At 55.5% G+C, this 19,999-nt stretch overlaps 1 protein-coding gene across 1 annotated transcript; it reads right to left on the reverse strand.

Annotated features, from left to right (window-relative positions):
- Positions 1-6,407: 6,407 nt before the first annotated feature.
- LOC142907972 (60S ribosomal export protein NMD3-like) lies at positions 6,408-19,691 on the reverse strand. The gene is made up of 12 exons (XM_076058033.1): positions 19,545-19,691; positions 17,189-17,245; positions 16,012-16,146; positions 15,335-15,431; positions 14,897-14,977; positions 13,659-13,787; positions 12,599-12,689; positions 11,454-11,532; positions 10,765-10,861; positions 10,498-10,615; positions 8,264-8,409; positions 6,408-6,542 (listed from the first exon to the last, which is right to left on the reverse strand). Exons 2-12 carry the CDS (start codon positions 17,230-17,232, stop codon positions 6,423-6,425), a joined length of 1,137 nt encoding a protein of 378 aa, XP_075914148.1. The 5' UTR covers positions 17,233-17,245; positions 19,545-19,691; the 3' UTR covers positions 6,408-6,422.
- Between the last annotated feature and the right edge of the window lie 308 nt (positions 19,692-19,999).

Raw genomic sequence — 19,999 nt, forward strand, 5'->3', positions numbered from 1 at the left:
CCCTGGTGGTCCGCATTTTTAAGAAGGGGGACCGCACAGACTGTAACAACTACAGGGGCATCTCACTCCTCAGTGTGCCGGGAAAGGTCCTGGCAAGGATTATTCAGCATCGCCTTGCCAGGCACGCTGAGGAGAGGCTTGCGGAGCCCCAATGCGGTTTCAGGAAAGGGCGGACCTGCACAGATGCCATATTTTCTGTCCATCTGCTACAGCAGAGGTGTAGGGAATTCCAACAAGACCTACATCTCTGCTTTATTGACCTGGTCAAGGCCTATGATACCATCAGTAGGCCTGGGCTCTGGGTCGTTCTTCGTGCTTTTGGAGTACCTGACCCTCTGCTCACGATCATTAAGGACCTTCATGATGGTGAGCGGGCCCAGGTAAAACTACGTGCCCGGGAGTCAGAGCCATTCCCTGTACACCTTGGGGTGCGACAGGGATGTCCTCTGGCTCCCACATTATTTAACATCTATTTTGACCACGTAGTTCGTGAAGCCTTCAATAGCTGTACCGGGGGAATATCCATATGGTACAGATATAATGGGAGGCTAATCGATGCCCGGGTGCGGTCAAGGGATGGCTCCCTATTGCTCAACCACGTTATGTATGCTGATGATTTGGTAATAGCTGCTCAGTCAGAGGAGGAGTTGGAGACGCTGCTGCTGAGACTGGAGCGTGCCACTAAGAGGTGGGGCTTTACCATCAGCCCCACCAAAACTAAGCACCTGCCTGGGTATTTTGTACCATCGGACACTCCACCCCCACAACTCCCAATCGGTGATGGGGCAGTTGTGGAGAGAGTGGAGAGTTTCCCATACCTGGGCAGTGTGCTTATGACTGGCTCCAGTTTAACAGCAGAGGTCTCACTCCGAATCAGTCGAGCGGCAATATCTTTTCATCGGTTGCGTAACGCTGTGTGGAAGCTACCTGGTCTGTCGCTCTGCACTAAGCTTCAGGTCTTCTCGGCCACGGTCATTCCCTCTCTTCTCTACGCTTGCGAAACGTGGACCCCCCTAATGGAACATCTTCGCCGGTTAGAAACATTTAGGCTGGCCTGCCTACGATCCATCCTGGGTTTAACCAGACTGGATTGTGTGAGGAGCTCACAGATCCTTGAAAGATCTGGGCAGGGTCCCATCGGTGAGCTCCTCCGGCAGGCAAGGCTGCGATGGCTGGGTCATGTAGCCCGCATGCCCAGCCACCGCATGCCGAAACAGCTTTTGTTTGGCCGGATTGAGGGGGCTAAGCGGGCGCGGCACGGGCTAGAGAAGAGATGGAGTGATGTGGTACAAGAGGACGTGGAGCTGAGTGGACTTGCCGATGACTGGTACCAGCAGTGTCAAGATCGGCCTCTGTGGAGGAGGCTCGTGAAGGATGCTACTGGGCAGTTGGAGGTAGTCGCCTTCCAACAACAACGGAGGGCGGAGGAGCGATGCTCACAACAACGAGCGGAGCGCCGGGTGGCTAAAGCACAGCAGGTTGGCACAGTAGGGGGTACAGGTGGTGCATCAGCCAGTCATCTCAGTCAGTCGACCCGTGGTACCTGGGTCTGCCCCGTGACCTCCTGCCAGCGGGCGTTCGACACTTCACGTGGCCTCAGGGTGCACATAGCCTGGTACAAGCGTCGTGGTGACGTCACCGCCACTTAGTGGCGAATGGCGGTTGTTGTTGTTGTTGTTGTGTGAGAGAGAGTGTGTGTGTGTGAGTGTGTGTGAGTGAGAGTGTGTGTGTGTGATAGTGTGTGTGTGAGAGTGTGTGTGTGAGAGAGCGTGTGTGAGAGTGTGTGTGTGTGTGAGAGTGTGTGTGTGATAGTGAGTGTGTGAGAGTGTGTGTGTGTGTGAGAGTGTGTGTGTGAGTGTGTGTGAGAGTGTGTGTGTGTGAGAGCATGTGTGTGAGAGTGTGTGTGTGTGTGTGAGAGTGTGTGTGTGTGTGTGAGAGTGTGTGTGTGAGAGTGTGTGTGTGAGAGCGTGTGTGTGTGTGTGTGTGAGAGCGTGTGTGTGAGTGTGTGTGTGTGAGAGTGTGTGTGTGTGAGGCAAAACAACCCCCTACCTCCTCGCGGTGCCGGACGGGCAACTCTGTCGTGGACAGTGCTGTGGGGGGAGATCCAATTTTGATTGGCCCCTCCCCTCATGGCGTATGTGTCCACCACAGGGGCTAAACGGGGGCTCTGGACGGGTACGAGGGGCTGGTAACCCCTCCACCTTCAATTAATTACCACGAAACCACGAGTTAAACTGAAATATGTAACTAATAAGCTTGTGCCGGACGCCCCGGGGGGCCAGGCGTCTATGACGTCTCCTGGCCAAACCCCAATTGGCGGAGCCAGGAGATTGAATACCTACCCTCGGGGCTACTCCAGAAACAACGAAAAGCCACTACGGGTGGCCACGTGGAATGTTCAAATGCTCACTGCGGAGGAGAGGCTGCCACTCCTCTGTCGGGTGCTGGACCGGTACCGCCTGGATCTATGCGGCATTCAGGAGGTCCGGTGGACCGGCTCTGGCTCCTGCCACCATGAGGGGTGGACAGTCCTCTACTCGGGGCAGCAGACTTCCAAACAACAGGGTGTGGCTCTTCTTTTGAACAAAAGAATGAAGGGGGCGTGGGAGCGTGGCGGTGAGGTGTGGGAAGCTGTAAGCCCCAGGCTACTTTGGGCTCGCCTTCCCATCAACCGGAGGCGTGGAATGGTGGTCGTGGTTACTTATGCCCCCACCGAAGATGAACATCCGTGGAGGGATGCAGGCAAAGCCGATGAGTCAGATGCCTTCTATGACCTCCTGTCACAGGTGCTGGCTAAAGTGGCCCCTCGGGATAGAGTCATCATGTTGGGTGACTTCAATGCCCGAGTTGGTCATGATACTGGCACCTGGTCTGGAGTGATTTGAGGGCATGGGCCAGATCAGCTCAATAACAACGGTAGGAGGCTGCTAGATTTTTGTGCAGCCCATGGGCTTGTAATTACCAACACGCTGTTCCGGCATCGGCGCATCCACACAACATCATGGATGCATGCCGGGTCCAGGCAAGACCATCTGCTGGACTACATAGTGACGGACCAGCGGATGCGAACCCATGTCCTTGAAACCAGGACCTACCATGGAGCTGATCTGCCCTCTGACCATCGACTAGTCATCTGTAAGATGCGCCTGCCATTCTTCCACTCCGGTGGTGGGTGTACACCCAGGACCCCATTCCGCCTAAAGTGGCCTGGTCTCAGTTATCTGATGAAAGTTGCAAGCGAGAATTTCATCATCGCTTGCGGCTGGGATTGGCATCGTCCCCGACTCCTCCTGATGTCGAGGGTAAATGGGCGAGGTTTAGGACTGTGACTCATGCAGCTGCAATGGCTGCTTTAGGTACGCGGTCCAGACCTCCCCAGAGACCCTGGCTGACAGAGGAGGTGTTCAGGATGGTTGAGAAAAAGCGACAGGCCCACTGCCATCGGCTACAGAATCCCACGTCAGAGAATGAGGAGGCTTACCGCAGCCTTCGCTCGGAGGTTCGGAGAGCCGTGAGGCGCTGCAAGGATGGGTGATGGTCACGGGTTGCTGAGGAGATGGAGTCTGCCTCAGTGGCCCATGATCACAAATCTCTATTTAACTCCATCAAAAAAGTAACTTGCAGCGCCACACCTATTACCATCATTAGGGGAAAAAACGGTGATCCAATCTCCGACCCCCAGGAACAGGTTTGCAGATTTGCTGAGCATTTCTGTGAGGTCCTGGGGGAGGGAAAATCCCTCAGCCAGGAAAACATTGTGGCACAAAGTGAGGATGACCCTGCTGAGGCTGCGGTGCCTCAAATATTGGAAGAAGTCACCCCCTGTGAGTGGCTGGCTGAGGTGCCATCTGTTGAGGAAGTACTGAAGGCAATCCGGAGTCTGAGACCAGGAAAGGCAGCGGGCAGAGATGATCTCCCAAGCGAAATGCTGAGGGAGGGTGGCGTTTGCGCACAGACTGCCCTATATGACATCATAACAACAGTCTGGACCACTGGACGCGTTCCGCAGGATTGGAAGGATGCCCTGGTGGTCCCCCTTTTTAAGAAGGGGGACCGCACAGACTGTAACAACTACAGGGGCATCTCACTCCTAAGTGTGCCGGGAAAGGTCCTGGCAAGGATTATTCAGCATCGCCTTGCCAGGCACGCTGAGGAGAGGCTTGCGGAGCCCCAATGCGGTTTCAGGAAAGGGCGGACCTGCACAGATGCCATATTTTCTGTCCATCTGCTACAGCAGAGGTGTAGGGAATTCCAACAAGACCTACATCTCTGCTTTATTGACCTGGTCAAGGCCTATGATACCATCAGTAGGCCTGGGCTCTGGGTCGTTCTTCGTGCTTTTGGAGTACCTGACCCTCTGCTCACGATCATTAAGGACCTTCATGATGGTGAGCGGGCCCGGGTAAAACTACGTGGCCGGGAGTCAGAGCCATTCCCTGTACACCTTGGGGTGCGACAGGGATGTCCTCTGGCTCCCACATTATTTAACATCTATTTTGACCACGTAGTTCGTGAAGCCTGCAATAGCTGTACCGGGGGAATCTCCATATGGTACAGATATAATGGGAGGCTGATCGATGCCCAGGTGTGGTCAAGGGATGGCTCCCTATTGCTCAACCACGTTATGTATGCTGATGATTTGGTAATAGCTGTTCAGTCAGAGGAGGAGTTGGAGACGCTGCTGCTGAGACTGGAGCGTGCCACTAAGAGGTGGGGCCTTACCATCAGCCCCACCAAAACTAAGCACCTGCCTGGGTATTTTGTACCATCGGACACTCCACCCCCACAACTCCCAATCGGTGATGCGGCAGTTATGGAGAGAGTGGAGAGTTTCCCACACCTGGGCAGTGTGCTTATGACTGGCTCCAGTTTAACAGCAGAGGTCTCACTCCGAATTAGTCGAGCGGCAATATCTTTTCATCGGTTGCGTAACGCTATGTGGAAGCTACCTGGTCTGTCGCTCTGCACTAAGCTTCAGGTCTTCTTGGCCACGGTCATTCCCTCCCTTCTCTACGCTTGCGAAACGTGGACCCCCCTAATGGAACATCTTCGCCGGTTAGAAACATTTAGGCTGGCCTGCCTACGATCCATCCTGGGTTTAACCAGACTGGATTGTGAGGAGCTCACAAATCATTGAAAGATCTGGGCAATGTCCCATCGGTGAGCTCCTCCGGCGGGCAAGGCTGCGATGGCTGGGTCATGTAGCCCGCATGCCCAGCCAACGCATGCCGAAACAGCTTTTGTTCGGCTGGATTGAGGGGGCTAAGCGGGTGCGGCACGGGCTAGAGAAGAGATGGAGTGATGTGGTACAGGAGGACGTGGAGCTGAGTGGACTTGCCGATGACTGGTACCAGCGGTGTCAAGATCGACCTCTGTGGAGGAGGCTTGTGAAGGATGCTACTGGGCAGTTGGAGGTAGTCGCCTTACAACAACAACGGAGGGCGGAGGAGCGACGCTCACAACAACGAGCGGAGCGCCGGGTGGCTAAAGCACAGCAGGTTGGAACAGTAGGGGGCACAGGTGGTGCATCAGCCAGTCATCTCAGTCAGTCGACCCGTGGCACCTGGGTCTGCCCCGTGACCTCCTGCCAGCGGGCGTTCGACACTTCACGTGGCCTCAGGGTGCACATAGCCTGGCACAAGCGTCGTGGTGACGTCACCGCCACTTAGTGGCGAATGGCGGTTGTTGTTGTTGTTGTTGTGTGAGAGTGTGTGTGAGAGAGCGTGTGTGTGTGTGTGAGAGCGTGTGTGTGTGTGAGAGTGTGTGTGTGTGTGTGTGAGAGCGTGTGTGTGAGTGTGGGTGTGTGAGAGTGTGTGTGTGTGAGAGTGTGTGTGTGAGAGTGTGTGTGTGAGAGTGTGTGTGTGTGAGAGTGTGTGTGTGAGTGTGTGAGAGTGTGTGTGAGAGTGTGTGAGAGTGTGTGTGAGAGTGTGTGAGAGTGTGTGTGTGTGTGTGAGAGTGTGTGTGTGAGAGTGTGTGTGTGTGAGAGTGTGTGTGTGAGAGTGTGTGTGTGTGAGAGTGTGTGTGTGTGAGAGTGTGTGTTTGAGAGTGTGTGAGAGCGTGTGTGTGTGTGTGAGAGAGTGTGTGTGTGTGTGTGAGAGAGTGTGTGTGTGAGAGTGTGTGTGTGTGAGAGCGTGTGTGTGTGTGAGAGAGAGTGTGTGTGTGTGACAGCGTGTGTGTGAGAGTGTGTGTGTGAGAGTGTGTGTGTGTGTTAGAGCGTGTGTGTGTGTGAGAGTGTGTGTTAGAGCGTGTGTGTGTGAGAGCGTGTGTGTGAGAGAGTGTGTGTGTGTGTGAGAGCGTGTGTGTGTGTGAGAGTGTGTGAGTGTCTGTGTGTGTATATCCGTGTGTGTGTGTCTCCGTGTGTGTGTCCGTGTGTGTGTGTCTGTGTGTTCGTGTGTATATCCGTGTATATCCGTGTGTGTGTGTCAGTACCCCAGCACTCTGTCTCCTGGCTTGAGCAGGTGACCCAGGTGCGTGCGAGTGTGCAGCTGCTCCCCCGTGCCAACCTCGTTCCACCGCTGCAACCAGACCTCTGCCAGCACATGCTGCACACACGCACGCACACACACACGTGCCCACACGCGCACACACACACACGCGCACACACACACGCACGCACACACACACGCCCACACATACACACGCACACACATACATGCACACACGCCCACACACGCACACACACTCACACACGCACGCACACACGCACACACACGCACATGCCCACGCGTGCACACACGCACACACACATGCACGCACACACACACACGTGCCCACACACGCACGCACACACACGTGCCCACACACGCACGCACACACACACGCACATGCCCACACGTGCACACACGCACACACACACATGCACACACACACACATGCACACACACACATGCACAAACACAGGCACACACACACGCGCGCGCACACACACACGCAATCATAATTTACACTTCAATACATTTTCACAGAGGCCACAAGACAAAGGTCCCCCGTGTAGCCTCTAACAGGCTGTAGGGGCAAGTGCTGTGAAGGCTACCGGCACTGTGGCACACCTAGAGGGGGTGGGTGGCTACCAGCACCACGCCCGGCCGCCTTTGTCTCCCCCAGTGGCGCTGTTGACCACGCAACATCGCTGTGGCTGTGAGCTCGAATCGAACTGGGTGCCGGCAGTCGTGGTGGTGATCGTGGTGGTAGTTGTGGTGGTTGTGGTGGTGGTTGTGGTGGTGGTCATGATGGTGATGGTAGTGGTTGTGGTCGTGGTGGTTGCGATCATGGTGGTAGTGATGGTCGTAGTGGTGGTGGTTATGGTGGTGATCATGGTGGTAGTTGTGGTGGTTGTGGTGGTTGTGGTGGTGGTCATGGTGGTGATGGTAGTGGTGGTGGCCATGATGGAGGTGGTCGTGGTGGTGGTGGTTGTGGTGGTAGTGGTGGTAGTGATGGTGGTGGTTGTGGTAGTAGTGATTGTGGTGGTTGTGATTGTGGTGGTTGTGGTGGTGGTTGTGGTGGTAGTGATGGTTGTGGTGTTGGTTGTGGTGGTGGTGGTAGTGGTTGTTGTGGTGGTTGTTGTGGTGGTTGTGGTGGTAGTGCTGGTGGTTGTGGTAGTGATGGTTGTGGTAGTGGTAGTGATGGTTGTGGTGGTGGTAGTGATGGTGGTGGTTGTTGTGGTGGTGGTTGTGGTAGTGACAGTGGTGGTTGTGGTGGTGGTAGTGATGGTGGTGGTTGTGGTAGTGGTGGTAGTGATTGTGGTGGTTGTGATTGTGGTGGTTGTGGTGGTAGTGATGGTTGTGGTGGTGGTGGTAGTGGTTGTTGTGGTCGTTGTGGTGGTTGTGGTGGTTGTTGTGGTAGTGATGGTTGTGGTAGTAGTGGTGGTGGTTGTGGTAGTAATGGTTGTGGTAGTGATGGTTGTGGTAATATTGCTGGTGGTTGTGGTGGTGGTTGTGGTGGTGGTAGTGAATATGGTGGTTGTGGTGGTGGTAGTGATGGTTGTGGTGGTGGTTGTGGTGGTGGTTGTGGTGGTGGTTGTGGTAGTGATGGTTGTGGTGGTAGTGGTAGTCGTAGTGGTAGTTGTGGTGGTTGTGGTTGTTGTGGTGGTTGTTGTGGTTGTTGTGGTGGTTGTTGTGGTTGTTGTGGTAGTGATGGTGGTGGTTGTGGTGGTAGTGATTGTGGTGGTAGTGATGGTTGTGGTGGTTGCTGTAGTTGTTGTGGTGGTTGCTGTGGTTGTTGTGGTTGTTGTTGTGGTGGTTGCTGTGGTTGTTGTTGTTGTTACCCGCGAGGAGGTGGCTCCGGACCCGGCGGTGCGCCGCTGATCCCGGAGCGGCTCCACGTCCAGGACGATGAACGAGGTGAAGGAACGAGGAGTTGACAGGGCACTAAACGGCTCCCTCCAGAACACCGCCCCACTGACCTCCGCCACTACCGCCACCACCAACAACAACAACACCACCACAACCACAACCACCACAATGAGCACACCGCTCCCCACTCACCACCACCCCCACCACTCGCCACCGCTCACAACCACCACCACCACTCACCACCACCACCACTCACCACCACCACCACTCACCACCACTCACCACCGCTCCCCACTCACCACCACTCGCCACCGCTCACCACCACCACTCACCACTACCCCCACTCACCACCCCCCCACTCACCACCCCCACTCACCACCACCCCCACTCACCACCCCCCCACTCACCACCCCCCCACTCACCACCACAACCACTCACCACCGCTCACCACTCACCACCACCACCACTCACCGCCACAACCGCTACCCCCCGCACCGCCGCCACCACCGCCGCCACAACGCTCACCGTAACCGCCACAACAACAGCAACAGCAACGACTACGACAACAACTACTACTACTACAACAACAACTACTACAACAACAACTACAACAACAACTACAACTACTACAACAACAACAACAACTACTACGACGACAACCACAACAATAACTACTACAACAATAACAACTACTACAACAACTACTACTACAACAACAACTACTACAACAACAACTACAACAACAACGACAACAACAACAACTACTACGACAACAACAACAACTACTACAACAACAACTACTACAACAACAACAACTACTACAACAACAACAACTACAACAACAACAAATACTACAACAACAACTACAACAACAACTACAACAACAACGACAACAACAACGACAACAACAACAACTACTACTACAACAACTACTACTACTACAACTACTACTACAACAACAACTACAACAACAACGACAACAACAACTACTACAACAACAACAACGACAACAACAACTACTACTACAACAACAACAACAACAACGACAACAACAACTACTACAACAACTACTACAACAACAACTACTACAACAACAACAACAACTACAACAACAACTACTACAACTACAACAACTACTACAACAACAACTACTACAACTACTACAACAACAACTACTACAACAACAACTACAACAACAACGACAACAACAACAACTACTACGACAACAACAACAACTACAACTACTACAACAACAACTACTACAACAACAACTACAACAACTACTACTACAACAACAACTACAACAACAACAACAACTACTACAACAACTACTACAACAACTACTACAACAACAACAACTACTACTACAACAACAACAACTACAACAACAACAACTACTACAACAACAACAACGACAACGACAACAACGACTATGACAACAACAACGACAACAACTACTACAACAACAACAACTACTACTACTACAACAACAACTACTACAACAACTATAACAACAACAACAACTACAACAACAACTACTACAACTACAACAACTACTACAACAACAACTACTACAACAACGACAACAACAACAACTACAACTACTACAACAACGACAACAACAACTACTACAACAACTACTACAACAACAACAACTACTACAACAACAACAACAACTACTACAACAACAACAACTACTACTACTACAACAACAACTACAACAACAACAACTACTACAACAACAACGACAACAACGACAACAACAACAACTACTACAACTACAACAACAACTACTACAACAACAACAACTACTACAACAACAACTACAACAACTACTACAACAACAACAACTACAACAACAACTACAACAACTACTACAACAACTACTACTACTACAACAACAACTACAACAACAACAACAACTACTACTACAACAACAACTACAACAACAACTACAACAACTACTACAACAACAACAACTACAACAACAACTACAACAACAACAACAACTACAACAACTACTACAACAACAACAACTACTACAACAACAACTACAACAACAACGACAACAACAACAACGACGACAACAACGACAACAACAACAACAACAACTACTACAACAACAACTACAACAACAGCGACACCGCCGCACCAGCGCGGAGCGACGCGTCGCGGCGGCGGGCGGCGGGGGTGGTGGTATCGGTACCCTGCAGGGTGCTGGGGTCGATGAGGTGGATGGCCGAGGTGACGCGGGCACACACGCACACCTGCCCCAGGTTGCCCAGGGAACGGGCGAGCGCCGGTGAGAGGTACACCACGTCGCCCTGCCGGAGAGAAACAACGGCCGGGGTGGAGAGGCCGGCGCCGTTGTTAGCGGACCGGCCGGCGGCACCGTGGACACACGAGGTGGGTGTGCGGGTGGCCGGCCACCGCGCCCGGCCGCCTTTGTCTCTCCCCCCGTCCGGGCGCTCACCTTGCACACGGGGACGATCTCCACGGAGTAGGCGCTCTTACAGTTGTAGGTGTTGCTGTGCACGTCGTGCGAGATGAGGCGCTCCGAAGTCTTGAACCTGCGGAGGTCGGGCGGAGAGCGGCCCGGCCCGGCGGAGTCAATCGGGCGAGGGGGCGGGCGGGCGGGCGAGGGAGTGGGTGGGTGAGCGGGTGAGGGGGTGGGTGGGTGGGTGAGCGGGTGGGTGGTCGGGTGACTGAGTGGGTGGGCAGGTGGGCGAGCGGGTGAGCAAGTGGGTGAGCCGAGCAGGTGAGTGGGCGTACGAGTCAGCGGGTGGGCGAGTGGGTGAGCAGATGGGCGGGTGAGCAGGTGGGCGGGTGAGCGAGCGGGTGGGTGAGCGAGCGGGTGGGTGGGCGAGTGAGTGGGTGGGTGAGCAGGTGGGCGGGTGAGAGAGCGAGTGGGTGGGTGGGCGAGTGAGTGAGCAGGTGGGCGGGTGAGCAGGTGGGCGGGTGAGCAGGTGGGCGGGTGAGCGACTGAGTGGGTGAGTGAGTGGGTGAGCAGGTGGGTGGGTGAGCGAGTGGGTGAGCGAGTGGGTGAGCAGGTGGATGGGTGAGCAGGTGGGTCGGTGAGCAGGTGGGTGGGCGAGTGACAGAGTGGGTGGGCAGGTGGGTGAGCGAGCGAGCAGGTGGGTGGGCGGGTGAGGAGTGGGCGACCTGCAAGGCACCACGGTGTTGAAGAACTCCACCATCTTGCGTGCTTCCTGTTTTGACCCAAAGTAAAAGTCCAGTCCCCCTGCACAGAGCCACACGGCACGCCGCGGCACGCCATTAAAATGCAAATCAACGTATAACATTTTTGACACGCGTTTTTCTGGATGTTCTTGTTGTTGTTGTTATTCTGTCTCTCACTGTTCAAATAAACCTACCATTAAAATTATAGACTGATCATTTCCTTGTCAGTGGGCAAACGTACAAAATCAGCGGGGGATCAAATACTTTTTTTCCCTCACTGTACAGCAGCCTCCTCTGCCTCCCTGTCCGTCTTTCCTCCCTCCTTACCTCTTGGTGGACTTGTGTAGATGTATTTCTACTGATCGTGTACCTCCTATTTTTCATTCTATCTACGCTAGTATGTGCAATCCGAAATGTAACACTCTTCTGACATTCGTGGTCCGCCAGGAAGTGTCTAACTGTGTCGTTGGCCTGACTGGATGTGGCTTCACGTAATGTGTATTTCAGGTTTGTTGAATTCTCGTCTCCCATCTTTTTGTTGTATTTACCTCCGTGATTTGTTCTTGACGCCCGATGAAGATCGCTTGCGTTGTGATCGAAACGTCGTGATTGTTTTTTGTTTTAACATAATTTTATCGTATTTCTACATACGTGACTTTACCGAAAAAACCATAGAGTAGCAGCAGGCATCGTCAGGGTCGGGATGGAACCCGCGACCTCCTGCATAACGGGCGAGGTAGTCAACATCTCATAGCCACCGTGATGATGATGAGAGAGAGAGAGAGACGCAGACTCCACAAATACAGCAGCAGCAGCAGGCGTCGTCAGGGTCGGGATGAAACCCACGCCCTCCCGTGCACCAGGCGAGGTAGTCAACATCTCACCATGGGGAGAAAGAGAGACACAAACTCCAGATGTACAGCAGGTGTCAGGTGTCGGGATCGAACCCACGACCTCCCGCGCACCCGGCGAGGGGAGTAAACGCGCGCCGACAGCGGCGCGCACACTCCCAAGAGACGAGCGGTCGTCGCAAGGGGGGAGAGGGAGCAACGCTGTATCCCCTCCCACCGCACCGCCTCTTAACGTGGTGGCCGGGCCCAGCGGTGCATCGCGGCGAACTCCCTCACCGTGCACCTCCTTGATGTTCAGCGTGTGCTGGTGCATGCGGTGCTTCAGGATCAGCTGCTCCAAGTAGTAGAAGGTCTTCTTGTGAGAAGCCTGCACCAGGGCGGCGGGGGGGGGGACACACACACACACGGATGACCGGGTCGGCACGGGTCCGGCACGGCACGGCTCGTGCAGTGGAAAAAGCGGTAAGAGACGGGGGGGTCCGGTGGGGGGGGGGGGGGGGGGGGGAGAGGGGGACACGGGGACGGGGAGACACGGGGACAGGGAGACACGGGGAGACACGGGGACAGGGAGACACGGGGACGGGGAGACACAGGGACAGGGAGACACGAGGAACAGGGAGACACGGGAAGACACGAGGACAGGGTGACACGGGGACAAGCAGACACGGGGAGACACGGGGACAGGGTGACACGGGGAGACATGGGGACAGGGAGACACGGGGAGACACGGGGACAGGGAGACACGGGGAGACACGGGGACAGGGAGACACGAGGACAGGGAGACACGGAGACAGGGAGACACGGGGAACAGGGAGACACGGGAACAGGGAGACACGGGGAACAGGGAGACACGGGGAGACACGGGGAACAGGGAGACACAGTGAGACACGGGGACAGGGAGACACGGGGACAGGGAGACACGGGGACAGGGAGACACGGGGACAGGGAGACACAGGGACACGGAGACACGAGGAACAGGGAGACACGGGGAGACACGGGGACAGGGAGACACGAGGACAGGGAGACACGGGGACAGGGAGACACGGGGAACAGGGAGACACGGGGAGACACGGGGACAGGGAGACATGGGGACAGGGAGACACGGGGACAGGGAGACACGGGGAACAGGGAGACACGGGGAGACACGGGGACAGGGAGACACGGGGACAGGGAGACACGGGGACAGGGAGACACGGGGACAGGGAGACACGGGGAGACACGGGGACAGGGAGACACGGGGACAGGGAGACACAGGGAGACACGGGGACACGGAGACACGAGGAACAGGGAGCCAGGGGGAGCCACGGACAGCGGAGTGGGACGCAGCAGGCCACACCTTCTGCCGCAGCTGCACGACGGCCTTCCAGAAGTCCTTGGCCTCCACACGGTGGCAATCGTCGCACATTTGGTGGCTCACGATGAGCTCGAGGACGAACACCTGCTGCAGCACCACGCCGTTCATCACCTGCGCACAGAGACAAAGGTCCCCCGTGTAGCCTCGGCAAAGACTGCCGGGGTAAGTGCTGCTAGCGAGTTGGCAGGGGAGGGTGGACTGCGCCATGCCCGGCCGGGTTTGTCTCTCCCCTGTGGCGATGTTCAGCGCACAGCGCCACACCAGGTACTCGTCTCAGGCCGAGTCGACCTAGGGGAGGCCCGGGGCCGGTTCAGATAATCGTCGCCGGTGGCGTTGGCCGTGAGAGCGGGAATCGAACCCGGGTCGCCGGGTTCACAGCGCAGCGTAGCGCTAACCGCTACTACACTACCACACATACATACATACACACACACATACACACACACATACACACACACATACACACACAGACACACAAACACACACCCACACACACACAAATACAAACACACCCACCAACACACACACAAACACACACACACCCACACACAAACACACCCACACACACACACAAATACAAACACACACCCACCAACACACAAACAAACACACACTCACCCACACAAACACACACACAAACACACCCACACACAAACAAATACACACACCCACCCACACACAAACACACATCCACCCACACACAAACAAAGAAACACACACACACCCACACAAACACACCCACACACAAACAAACACACACACACACCCACCCACACACAAACACACATCCACCCACACACAAACAAAGAAACACACACACACCCACACAACACAAAAACACACACACAAACAAACACACAAACACACACACCCACCCACACACAAACAAAGACACGCACACACACAAACAAACACACACACACCCACCCACACACAAACAAACACACACACACACACAAACAAAGAAACACACACCCACACACACACAAACACAGAAACACACACACAAACAAACGTACAAACACACACACCCACCCACACACAAACAAAGACACGCACACACACACAAACAAACACACACACCCACACACACACAAACACACACACCCACCCACACACAAACAAACACACACCCACACACACACACCCACCCACCCACACAAACAAACGGACTGCCGGGGTCAAGAGAGGTCGCCAGCGACTGGCAGCAGCAGCGGTACCTCCTTCTGGATGGTGAGCTTCACCCTGATGCGCTTGGAGTGAGGCTCCGTCCAGATGAAGCCAGCGTCGATCAGACGAACCTACGCACACACACACACGCTCACCCCCACCCACGCTCGCTCGCTCACCCCCACCCACGCTCGCTCACCCACCCACGCTCGCTCACCCCCACCCACGCTCACACACCCACCTACGCTCACCCGCCCACGCTCGCCCACCAACGCTCGCTCGCCCCCACCCACGCTCGCTCACCCCCACCCACGCTCGCTCGCCCACCCACGCTCGCTCACCCGCCCACCTACGCTCACCCACGCTCACACACCCACCCACCCGCCCACGCTCGCTCACCCGCCCACCCACCCACGCTCACCCACCCACCCACGCTCACCCGCCCACCCACGCTCACCCGCCCACCCACGCTCGCCGCAGGCCCTCACCTTGCTCAGGGGCCCCTTGAGCTTCTTGAGGCAGAGGGCCAGCAGCTCGCGTGACTCCAGCGCGCAGTGAACCCACGTGCCGGGCGGCTGCAGGTAGCTGCGGGTCGCACACAGACAGAGGGCCCCCCCACGTGGCCTTCAGCATCCTGCGGGGGGCCGGAAGGGGGCCGGGGGGGCCGAGCGCGAGCGGCACCCAGCGGCCTGCCAAGGCCGGCGAACGTCCTTCCACGGTGCACCTAGCCTGGCGCAGGCGCCGTGGCGACGTCACCGCCGTTCACCGCCTCCGTGTGCGTAAGAACACGCGTGCGTGTGTGTGTGTGAACACGCACACACACGTGCACGTGTTCACACACACACACACACAGGTGCGTGTTCACACACACACAGGCGCGTGTTCACACACACGTGCACGTGTTCACACACACACACAGGCGCGTGTTCACACACACACACGTGCACGTGTTCACACACACACACAGGCGCGTGTTCACACACACACGTGCACGTGTTGACACACACACACGTGCACGTATTCACACACACACACACGTGCGCGTGTTCACACACAGGCGGGCGGCTCAAACGCGGGTTTGTACCCGGGCCGGGGGCGGGGGAGGGGGAGGGGGTTGGGGGGGTCCCCGAGCTCGGCTTCTCGGCCGAAATTCGACGATACCCACCGCTCGCACTGCTTGCAGAAGTAGACGGAGCCCTGCTTGGGAATTCCCTCGGTGATGTCCACCTGGGTGCGCAGGCAGGAGACGCAGGTGTTGGCCGCGTTCGGCGGGATGGGCACCCCGCACTGGCAACACAGGCTGCGCGCAGACACGGACGCGCGCGCTGGAAATTATTTCGCTCCGCACGTAGCCGGGGAGGCGCAGGGGACAACAAACTGAACACGACGACAACAACAACAAATGCGTTTGTCAACCCTCGGTGACGATTTAAAAAGCTCAATCGCAGCTCCCCAGCGGATCCCTAATAGTCGGGAGGGAGAGGCGCGTTCCAGACGGCCGTCTTTGTCCGACGGCGAGCCAGGAGCCGCCGCTGTGACCATGGCCGGAGTTTCCAGCGATGGTGGTTCACGCCCCCCCTTGACGCGGCCAAGGGGGGCGCGAGAGGTACAGTGGGTCACGTGTGACGAGCGCACCATTTCTCACGTAGCCGTTCAAAAAGCCACGTGACAAAAGCTTCCCCCCCCCCCGTGTAGCCTCAACAGGCTGCTGGGGCAAGTGCTGCTAGCTAGTAGTACCCGTGAAGGCCGGCACGAGACAAAGGTCCCCCGTGTAGCCTCAACAGACTGCTGGGGCAAGTGCTGCTAGCGAGGAGTACCCGTGAAGGCCGGGCACAAGACAAAGGTCCCCCGTGAAGCCTCAACAGACTGCTGGGGCAAGTGCTGCTCGCGAGTAAGCAGCAGCGTCTACGAAGGCCGCCGGCACTGTGGCAACACGGGGGGAGGGGTGAGTGGCCAACGCCACCACGCCCACTCAAGACGTACAAAGATGAAGATACCCCGCATAGCCTCAACAGACTGTCGGGGCAAGTGCTGTTAGCGAGCACATATGAAGGCCGGAACGGTACACGAGGGGGTGGGTGGCCAGCACCACGCCGGGCCGCCTTTGTCTCCCCAGTGGCGATGTTTACTACACACAGCACCAGGTACTCATTTGAGGCCGAATCGACCTAGGGGAGGAGGCCCGGGACCGGTTCAGATAATCGTCACGGATGCTGACCGTGAGCGGGAATCTAAACTCATTGCCCGTGTTCACAGCACAGCGCTAACCGCTACTTCCTTTACCACTCCCCCCCCCCCAACACACACACACACACACGAGCGTGTCGCAAGAAGTTGCTCACATTTTTCCCTGACTGCCCTGGGTCGGCTCTCCAAGGTACTCCATGGCCGCGAAGAGCCTGCGGAGAGACGCGGAGGGGGCGACAGTGAGGAGGAGGAGGCTCCGGACGTCGGACGACGGGGGCAGGACTCTGGACAACTCGAGCCGCCTCCCATCGCCCGTCAAGTGCGGAAATTACTCACGAGAGGTGTTCGGGTTAGAGCGCGTCGAATCTAAACGTGTCGTGACCCTCTTCCGCCACCCGGCACAGCCAGTGAGGTTTCGTCACGCGAGCAAAACGCGCCGATTAGTTAGTAATACAGTGTAGTCTGTAGCGTATAGTGTAGTGTAAAGTGTAGTGTAAAGTGTAGTGTAAAGTGTAGTGTAAAGTGTAGTGTAAAGTGTAGTGTAAAGTGTAGTGTGTAGTATTCTACGTCAGCTCAACAAGTGTGTCGGGGAGTCAATAAACAACACTTACAATGTGAGCAGTGCGACGTTTCGCGATCTAACCCAAAGGCCGTTACGATGAACAAGTTACAAAGCTCCTCGCAGTCTCCTCATCCACCCTGCACGCATCACACCCACCACAACACCCCCCCCCTCCCCCGGCACCCCACTCCCAGTTATTCACCCTTACTCCTGCCGCGACATTCCCAGCATCCCCCCCAAAATGTACCCTTACGGTTTAAACACCGGAATATCTTTGTCTAAGCTTAAGCGTCTTCTCGGACGGGGCATGGGGGTTCTGAATAGGCCGCTTGAGATCCACTTGCGAGCGTGAGACTCCGGATCGCGGCGTTCACGTTGGGCCTCGTCAGCTCCACTTGACACCGTGAAACTCCGGGTCACAGTGTTGACATTGGGCCTCGTCAGCTCCACTTGCGAGCGTGAGACTCCGGGTCACGGCGTTCACGTGGGGCCTCGTCAGCTCCACTTGCGAGCGTGAGACTCCGGATCGCGGTGTTCACGTTGGGCCACGTCAGCTCCACTTGACACCATGACACTCCAGGTCACGGTGTTCACGCTGGGCCGCGTCAGTCGAGAACCTGGGTTCGAACCCCCCCCTCCCACCCCCCCGCGTGCCCGTGTCTCCCGGCGGATTCGCAATGGCCATTTGACAACCACGTCGCCAGTAAGGCAACACGCGCGTCGGGGTATTTCTCGTAGGGTCGTGCCAAGAGACACTCGGCCAACGCTGTTGAGAAGGTGAGCGTGCTTAGCCGTCGACACCTTATCAGCGCCCTACCTTATTGCAGACCAATTCAGACCTTGTTATTCACCCCGTGCCCCTTATAAATAGCAACGTTCATCCTATGAAGTACCATCACAAGAGAGAAACACAGACACGCTATTTTATTTTGCCCGCATTGAAACGGCTGTACGCCATACGGACCTGAAAACTTAATTTACCCTGTACAAGAATACGGGTTAAACCGTATGGGTTGACAGCTATGATAGTGTAGTGTATAGTGTATGTAGTGTATAGTGTAGTGTATAGTAGTGTATACGTGTATAGTGTAGTGTTTAGCAGTGTATAGTGTAGTGTATAGTAGTGTAAAGTGTAGTGTATAGTAGTGTATAGTGTAGGGTATAGTAGTGGATAGTGTAGTGTATAGTAGTATATAGTGTAGTGTATATCAGTGTATAGTGTAGTGTCTAGTGTAGTGTTTAGTAGTGTATAGTGTAGGGTATAGTAGTGTAAAGTGTAGTGTATAGTAGTGTACAGCAGTGTATAGTGGTGCAGTGTATAGTGTAGTGTATAGCGGTGTATAAGTGTATAGTAGTGTATAGTGTAGTGTATAATAGTGTATAGTGTAGTGGTTTAGTGTATAGTGTAGCGCACAGAAGTGCATAGTAGTGTATAGTGTAGTGCACAGTAGTGTATAGTGTAGTGTATAGTGTAGTGTATAGCGGTGTATGGTGGTGTAGTGTATAGTGTACTGTACAGTGCGTTTTAGTAGTGTATAATAGTGTAGTGTATAGTAGTGTATAGTATGCTATAGGAGTGTATCGCGGTGTGTAGTTTATAGAGTGCAAACCTGTCAACCCCTCATCAGTGCCCTACCGTCTTACGGACCAATTCAGTCCGTATTGGTCAACCCCGTGGTGCCCCTTATAAATCTCAACGTCCGGACCTGCACCACCTCCCCCCCAACCCCCAACCCCAGCCGCTCCCCGTCACCAAAACCCCGCAACCGAACCAGGCAAGGCCGGGGGGCCCGAGCGCGGCCTACTAGCACCGCGCAACGCGACAACGCTACCGATCTGCGTGGCGTCTTTCCGCGAGAGGCCGCCGGGGCGTTAGGGGACGGGGTGGGTCCCCTCCCGATGAGGTGGAGAGGAGGTGGAGAGGAGGTGGGAGGGAATGGGCTACTTACGACTTGGCTCACGCGGCGCCCGGGGTCTAAGACACGTGTACCGACTGCAGCGATGGGAGAAGGAAGGCGGATCGATTCCACTCGACTCTAAGTTAAAACGAAAATCGCCCACGGCCGATTCCTCCGTCGTTTTGCGACGTATTGCCAGATTCAGAATAGATCGATCCCGCTAGGATGGCGGGTCGATTCCTGCGTCGGAAACGCATTCGCGGAGAGAGATTCGGAAAGCGGGCAAGAGGAATCGATTTGCAGGTCACGGGTTAAACGCGCGGCCTTATAGGAATCGGTGTTCGATCACTGGAGGTTTTTTTTAATTTACGTGAAGGAATCGATTCCATGGGTTGGCCATGCCTCGGTGGTTGTGTTAAAGGCGCAGCACTGCGAGTGGCCACGAGGTGGCACCACGAGATGGCACCAATACCACGAGGTGGCACCACGAGATGGCACCACGAGAT

This window comes from Petromyzon marinus, assembly GCF_048934315.1.
Source record: "Petromyzon marinus isolate PM22_M1 ecotype Great Lakes invasive population chromosome 67 unlocalized genomic scaffold, UKy_Petmar_22M1.pri1.0 chr67_unloc.5, whole genome shotgun sequence".
In the NCBI taxonomy this organism is placed as follows: Eukaryota; Metazoa; Chordata; class Hyperoartia; order Petromyzontiformes; family Petromyzontidae; genus Petromyzon; species Petromyzon marinus.

Coding starts and splice junctions, on each gene's coding strand:
- LOC142907972 (XM_076058033.1), bottom strand. CDS start 17,232: ATGGAGTACCTTGGAGAGCCGACCCAGGGCAGTCAGGGAAAAAT. Junction 13,788..14,896: donor AGCTCACCATCCAGAAGGAG/GTACCGCTGCTG, acceptor CTCTGTGCGCAG/GTGATGAACGGCGTGGTGCT. Junction 8,410..10,497: donor CGACCCCAGCACCCTGCAGG/GTACCGATACCA, acceptor TGGTGGCGGTAG/TGGCGGAGGTCAGTGGGGCG.